The sequence below is a fragment of the Corythoichthys intestinalis genome, chromosome 6 (assembly GCF_030265065.1).
Source record: "Corythoichthys intestinalis isolate RoL2023-P3 chromosome 6, ASM3026506v1, whole genome shotgun sequence".
In the NCBI taxonomy this organism is placed as follows: Eukaryota; Metazoa; Chordata; class Actinopteri; order Syngnathiformes; family Syngnathidae; genus Corythoichthys; species Corythoichthys intestinalis.
The window spans coordinates 38,587,706-38,595,683 of NC_080400.1; the positions used below are offsets into that span (position 1 = coordinate 38,587,706).

At 37.4% G+C, this 7,978-nt stretch overlaps 1 protein-coding gene across 1 annotated transcript in view; it reads right to left on the reverse strand.

The window, feature by feature from the left end:
- The window catches only part of si:ch211-235m3.5 (BICD family-like cargo adapter 1), a 33,610-nt gene extending 26,052 nt beyond the window's left edge, over positions 1-7,558 (reverse strand). The window contains exons 1-2 of the mRNA XM_057839661.1: positions 7,202-7,558; positions 5,947-6,162 (exon numbers count right to left, since the gene is read on the reverse strand). Coding sequence (XP_057695644.1) covers positions 5,947-6,162; positions 7,202-7,447 — 462 coding nt within the window. The 5' untranslated portion in view covers positions 7,448-7,558. The remainder of the gene's footprint in view (positions 1-5,946; positions 6,163-7,201) is intronic.
- Between the last annotated feature and the right edge of the window lie 420 nt (positions 7,559-7,978).

The following is a 7,978-nucleotide window of genomic DNA, read 5'->3' on the forward strand; positions in this document are numbered from 1 at the left end:
ACAACCACAAAATTGGCTTTTAGTGTCCGATCGCGGGTGGAAAACACACACAACAACAACAGAAAAGATGATACACACAGGCGTTGCCTCTGTAGAGATATTTTACAAGCATAAACAATAGGGGTGTAACGGTACACAAAACTCTCGGTTCGGTACGTACCTCGGTTTTGAGGTCACGGTTCGGTTCACTTTCGGTACAGTAAGAAAACAAAATGCAAAATATAAATGTGCTAGTTGTTTATTACATACTTTTGTGCTTTCAACAATAGGAACAGTAGCCTATACAAAGCTATAATTCTGCTCTAAAAGTAGTGAGTATTTAAAGATAATAATCCAACAACAATTTGCCTTTCAGACCCCGCGTATTGGTCAGCTTTCTTTCAGAAAGAAAGAAGAAAAATGAAGTCCTGTGCCAAAGAGAAAAGCAATCCCAATGACAAAGATTTTAACATGTATTTTACAAATGAAATGCCTCAATGATTTTTTTTCTTATGAACGGTTTTCAAAAGCTTTATTGGTGGATTTTCTCAAGTTAAAGCGCCACACAGAAATTAATAAATTTAATTGTGTAAGCAGGATCTGTCTATTATTCTTACTATTTAATTACAGGTGTTTTAGCTCATTTCAGTTTATTTTATTTAAATGGGCTATTATTTATTTTATTATGTGTTTGTATTTTACAAATGTGATGTAGTATTCACTTATATTGTATATTTTATGTTGTATAACTTTAGTTCCTATGTGAACATTAGTTCCTACTTGTTTTGTTGTGGTAGGAGGGCTTTGTATTGAACACAGGGCCGTGTTGGTTATTATTATTATAGCAGAGAAGACAACTGTAAATCAACAAAGACAAGTCAACTGTGCCCCGATCTACCACTCAAGAGATCTGATGGACTCAAAAAGTAAGCTACGATTGCATATTAGTTTGAAAATCGACCGGATCCACCGTATTTTTATACGAGTGACTTCCGGTCTGCTAGCTAGTAGTATTGACGCAGGAGGGCCGCGTCTCGCGTCAAATAATAAACTCTGCCGTTCTTTTCGCGTGCATCGTGTTGAGCCGCTTCTGGGACGCGTCTAACACGCGGCCGCGCTGCGACTGGTGTGCATTGGCTGTTGACTTTAACGGCCGCGTTTGACTGCGTTCTCGTGGCGGCCACGTTGTCGCGCCGTTTACGTTTCTTACTGTCCTATCGTGTTGGCCCTCATTATAGTAGAGAAGACGGAGTAAATATAATCTACACAAAGAAACTGAAACCCGATCGACTCGCAGCCTCGAAAAGTAAGGGTTACACTACGTCAGAAACTAGTTCGGTACGCCTCCGTTCCGAACCGACCACCAAGTACCAAACGGTTCAATACGAATACATTTACCGTTACACCCTTAATAAACAATGAACGTAGGTTTGCACCAGTGTTTCTCTCTCGCTAACTCGCCCACTCACTCAGCTACGTAGCTGTCGGTCTTCTTCTGGTGTGTGAGCGCTCTTCTTCATGTAAACAAGTGCAAGTGCGCCCCCACGTGGCCGTGAAAGTGCCACAAACTAAAAGCCCTATAAAAAAAAGTCAATAATACAATTGAACACACATTGCCAAAGGCAGAATGCGAACGTGGCCATGGCTATTAAGTTATTCAAATAACTATAGCATAAAGAACATGCAACAACAAGTTTACCAAACCATCAGTTTCACTCCAAAACACCAAAATAACATATAAAATAATATCATAATGTGTTAATAATTTCACACATAAGTCGTTCCTGAGTATAAGTTGCACACTCAGCCAAACTATGAAAAAAACTGCAACTTGTAGTCCGAAAAATACGGTATATAGTGATACCTTGACATACTAACACATTGACATACGATCCATTCGACATCCAATGTAAAATTTTACTTGTTATTTGTCTCGACCATAGACTTCATTATCACTTGACGGGACACGGCACGGGACTGGCGGCCCATCCATAGGGGGCCTATTCTCAAAAACATAGCATTCAAATATCTTCAAAACCGAAGCCGCTAGCGACCAAAACAGGCATCTTCCTTAACCATAGTCTCCATGAGCAGCGACATAAAAGAATTCAAAGTTGTTCCCTGATAAAATCCAGATTAAAATTTTTTTTTATACAAGTACTAGTATAACAAAACTTAAAATGGCTATAAAATTGTCAAATGTTATGCTAGATGCACAAAAACCACCGAATGCAGAGATAATAACCTATATTTTCAGGATCAATAGCAATATTCATTTATTTTATTCATTATTATTTTCATTATTTATTTATTTCAACTTAATTTTTCTTATTCAAGTTTTCAACAGCTAATAAATCACTCAATTTTCACATCAGAAACTTAATACTTGAGGAACGCACGCAGTATTATATTTTCTATATACAATCACAACATATTTAGGTTGAATTCCGCTATTGTGTAGTGATACCAAATCCAAAATAGCGACCATCACAAAACAAAGAGCTTTTTAAGTTGAAAATTCTTGTAAAGAAATGCTTATATCGTGGAATTTCCATAAATATGGACGTTAAACAGTCTAGATTGTTGGTTAAAAGCAGAAAACCGGCAGTTATCATTCATTTTACGTAAATATTTTAAGCAAAAGTTACGGTATTGTGTAATCCAACATGGCGGCCGTCACGAAACAAAGACTTTTTAAGTTGAAAATTTTGTAAATGAATGCTTCAATCGCAGAATTTCTAATAGATATGAAGGTAAAACAGTTTAGGTTCTTGGTAAAAGCAAAAAAAAGGGTAGTTATCATTCATTTTACGTAAAAATTTCAAGCCAAAGTTACACTAATTTTATCTGTTGATTTTTTTTTTTCACAACGTTTCAAAATGCATGAATGGTGCTATTTAATATAATAATTACGTTAAATCATCAACCAAATCACTCTTGAAGTTGAGACACTCTTGCCTGCTTGGATACAGTAAAACCTTCGTCCTATTTCCACCTAAATCTGGCATTAGAACACAGCGTGTGTTTGAGTTTATCTTAGTGAAAGCCAACTCACCTTTCTGCCTGGGTCGGCCCCCAATGAGAAGGTGTGCCACAATGTCTGTGGAAGCTGTCTTGTCAACTGATGATGGAGTCTATATGTCTCAACATATGACGACATGCTCGCAATGCGACGATTTACGACAGCATCGCGATTTCATTGTTTTCCCACAACACAGCAGCACGGCAGATTTTCTTCTGAGAGAAATCAACATGAGTCCCAAGAAGGTTCATTCGCGCAGGTAGTGAAAACAGGAAAAAGGTGACGCTTACCATTGAAATTAGGATGGAAATGATAGAAAGATATGAGCGTGGTGTGCACGTAAGTTTTGATATTATGTTGATATTTCATTGATATTGACCAATATCAATATCAATGATAAGAAAATATCCTGACAACTTATTAACAAGTGTTCTAGTTACCGCTACAATACATACTTGCATAATAATAATAATAAGTTAATAATTTATCAAAGTACCATAATAGAAGAACAAATAGTCATTCATGTATAGGTCACCGGTACAAATTTGAAATAAAAGAGTAGCGAGATAAGAATACACCAGTTATTGTTTAATAATAATGTTTAAACCAATATCTGAGTGTTCTGTACTAGTTTGTACTACTTTTCCGATATCATTATTCCAGTTAAGCAAATTGTTCGCACCATGAAAACAAAATCAGTATTTCCAGCTTGTCATTCAACCTTCCCTTGTCTCAGAAATTAGTCATTATGTTTTAGTTTGAAGCTACTCACTTTATCACCTCACCTTATCTAAACTAAAATCTTATCAAAATCCATTACATAATCAATTCACTCACAGATAATTTAAACAAAAACCTCAAAGATTGGACCAACTGAACATAAACTTTATGACAGCTCTTCAAGCAGCCGCAGGAAAATAATTAGCACACCACTGTACAAAACAGTGGGTAAACTCTCCCTCATATTTTATTGCATACTTCTCAACACTTGAGTGATTGTCTAAACATTCACTGCTGTGCTACGTGACATTATTGTTTTCCCACAAACATTTCCTCAAGAGTGTAGCTATGCTTTCCTGTTCACATATGTTTGGCTACTCCCTTCACGCAAGTGGTCAACAAAACAAAAACTTTGATTAAAAAGTTCCTTAATATATTTATTTAAATGGCTCAAAAGGCATAATTCAAATTCAATTACAACAGAGAAAACAAATACAAAACACAAATTTATTTTGTTTTATGTTTGTATCAATTTGTTGCGCTACCTGTTCACAAAAAACTACAAAAGTATAAGCTTCTACTCACCGAAAGCCCCTCAGACACCCCTACCACCGGGTCAAGGAAAGAGATATAATTCGACATGAGACTACCTCTCCACACTTTCTCCGTCCTACAACTTTTAGAATACTGTATATCTAAAGCCAAACAAAACCACTTGTCCACCTCCCTCGCCTTCAACAAAAAAAAGATTTGTTTTTGTTTCTTTCCTGCTCTTGAAGAGGATTTTGTTTCTAAATTATATTGTAGGGAAAGGCATCACATCCACAGTCTGTTATTCTGTGGACCTTGATACATGGGAGGGGAGAGTTGCTTTGGATCCATTTTTAAACTGGGCAAAAACTAAATAACTGACTGCTCTTGATCTGCACAAGGAAACTTTCTTTAAACATACTGCAAGTGTTGATGAAATCCAATTCTACATCTGCGGAAATATTCTTGAACAATATTTCACTCCTCTCAAAGGTTGATATACTGTAAAGTCAAATCAACTTCTTCGTTATGAGGTGATAAGAAGCCCTAAAATACATCACTGCTTTGATTACCCTCTGCTTTGAGCACTGCTTCCTTAACATCGAGCTCTTAATGTTTGACTGACTACAGATGAAGCTGAATCAGCTGTATTACAACCAAGGATAGTTTTCCATGAGGTCATATGATTGCTTGAGAAGCAAAGATTGCTCAAGACCTGTACCAATGCCTTTTAAGTACACCAAAAGTGTATTAAAGCCAAGAAAAACAAACATGTTAAATACTTTGTTTATATACATCATCAGGTTTTCTACCAAATGATTATTTACATTTCCGTCTTTATGCTCTGAATATTCATTGGGTCTATAAAGTGTCATAAATAATAGTACTCTTCTGTTTACTTTCCCAAACATGTCCCCACAAAACCCACAACATTTTGGGAATATATTTGGCCCAGTGCAGATAAAAATAAAAGTGCAGCTTCACCTTGTGAGATCAGATATTTAGAAATATTTAGCTTAATTTCTCAGTGAAAAATGGAGCGGTTGTGCTGCCATAATTTAGTCTCATGCAGCTGCTGTGCATCTATGAAGATATATATTATTTTGGCAGTGATCCTCCTGATTATAAATAAGCATTTGGCTTTGGAGGATGTTTTCAAAAATCGGAGATAAATTATATAACAAGTTCTATCATTGAAAATGACCATATTTAAACAGCATTTGAGCTATGGAAAGTTGACCTCCATCCATAAACACTTTTGCTATGGGACAACTTTTTTGGGTAGCATAATTCTGTTTAATAGAACATTGACATTAAATGAGAGTCCATTCAAACAGTCTCAGAAAAATGGCAATGGCCTGATTAATTCCCTACTCATATTTTTCTCCAATCATCAAAATTAGGTTGAATGCCCATCTCTACTGGGAAATTGGTCTCTGTAGTTTGAATAAAAACATACGTATGCCCTTTATTGTGAGAGCAGAAAAGCTGAAGCTGTGTGCGTGGCCTTGTGTGTCTGGCTGATACCGGAGAGGCTTATAAAGAACACAGTGTCAATGTGTGGGGTGGACTGGGTCAGTGCAAGTCTTATCTGCTTTGGAGCTTGCGTGTATTGTTACTTGATCACCTTGTGGGCCTCTCACGTAGACAAGTGAAATATTTTCTCACACAGCTCTGTGTGGGGTGGTACTCACTGTGTTGAGCTTTTCCTTCAGTTGCTGTGTGTTCTCACTGTAATCCATCTGAGCTTGTGTCTTGTCCCTTTCAGCCAGGCAGAGGGCCTGGGTGAGCTGCTGCACCTGAGCACTCAACTCTCTTGCATCCCTCTCCAGGTAGCCCACCTGACTCTCCCACTGAGACTGGCAGTTTTCCAGCTTTAAGCGTAGCTTGTGATTGCTCTGTTCCAGCTCCTACACAGGGTGGGGGAGAATCTTTAAAGAAGTGCATCTTAAACATGTCAATTCACTGTCCATCTCCCACTGATCTGCAGCTTCAGCAAGGAAGCACAAGCTTGCCTCTCCCCAGCTACACCACATTAAAAACTTACAAGTATAGTATTGGAATGCTTTCAAGAATTCTTATTGCCACTCTACAATGCTTTAAAAACCACTATTCTAAGAATAATTTAAATTCAGTTGTTTATAGATAATGTGAAAAAAAAAACAGATTAAAATGTGACTTATTGTTAAAATAAATAAATAAATCCATAAAAAAAAACAGCCAATCTTGATTCACTGCTGTCTGATTGGATTGATCAATTCATCAATCATAGTAGGGAGAACTTTAAAAGCTGCTGATACTGCAACTACATAAGAACACTATAATATTACTCAGTTTAAAGATCACCATATACATCAAATTAAATTTCTGCTGCAGCATATGAATGCAAAATATCTATAATTCAGAATGACACGATTTTCTTGTTGGTAAGATTTCATTGAAGTGTTCCTCGTTCTAAATCAATTTTGCCCCTCTCGTGTATCTGTAATAGGGCAACCAATATTTAAAAAACTTCTCACAACAACTCGAATAAAGCACCTATTGTTGTGATGGAAGAGTCGGAACGTTACTAAAGTGTGTAACAATGTTGAAATGATCGCTTACAATTCAAAAAGATAAGAAATATACAGTTAAACACGTTTCTAAAGTTGTGCTGATGAGGTCAAAAGTATCATATTTCATGTCTTTTTAAAATTAATTTAAATTTCGAAGTGTTTTAAATGGAGTCGTGTCCTTTCTCTACACAGTCAGTGCCAGCACGTCAGAGGGAATAAAATCATATGCGAAGTATAATCACGCTCGTTCCATAGACATGAAACAGCCCAGAACTGGGAACATTTGACTTTTAAAATGTTTTTCCCGCTCTCTGTCCAAGTGAAAAATATGCGCTCCCCTCTAAAAAAGACAAAACATTACATTTAACTTGTCTTTGACTTTGAAAAGTCTTACCTCTATCTTATGTGCGTACTTCTCGTGGATTTTGTCGCTCTGTTCTTTGAGTTGACGGTTTTCCAGAAGCAACGCGTTCCCCAGCTGGGCTGCCAAAATAACCTCTTCCTCCTTTTGTTTCAAGGCGGCCACAAGTTGACCGGGGTCTTGGTAATCGACTATTTCCTCCTCTCCGTAGTCTATGAAGAGGTCCTTGTACTGGCCCATTTGCTTGGCTGAGAAACCCCATTCGTATGGTCGATTCATGACTCCTTATCGCGTACTCCAAAGTATTGTATGTAGACGCAGTTACGCGAAGGCATACACAAAGCGTGCACCATGGCACCTGACTGTGGTGCACAACAGTACATATGTGGGAGGCGGAGTGGGGGGGAGGCACAAGTGTCATCTGCAGCTGACTTTTTTGTGTGCGCAGGGCGTCGGCTTGGTTTGCGTCACCTAGCAACGTTTGGCGTCCTTTCCATCTCAACAATGCAGTACAATAATTAAATTACAAAAGATAATACAGCTCATTTGTAAGAAATATTTTCAATCAGACCCTCTATTCTCATTGATAATCTATTATTTTGGATGGTTGTATACCACTGAGACATTTTTGTATTTTACACTTCATATGATTAAAACAATCATAACAATAATAATAATAATCCAAAGGGGACCATCGTGAAATTAACATGTCTGCCTCACAGGCGGAGTTTGACTTTTGGGCCGGGGGGCACAACATGCTGATGACCCCAAATCGCAGTGTCAGCAATAAAATTGACTTACAAGAATATT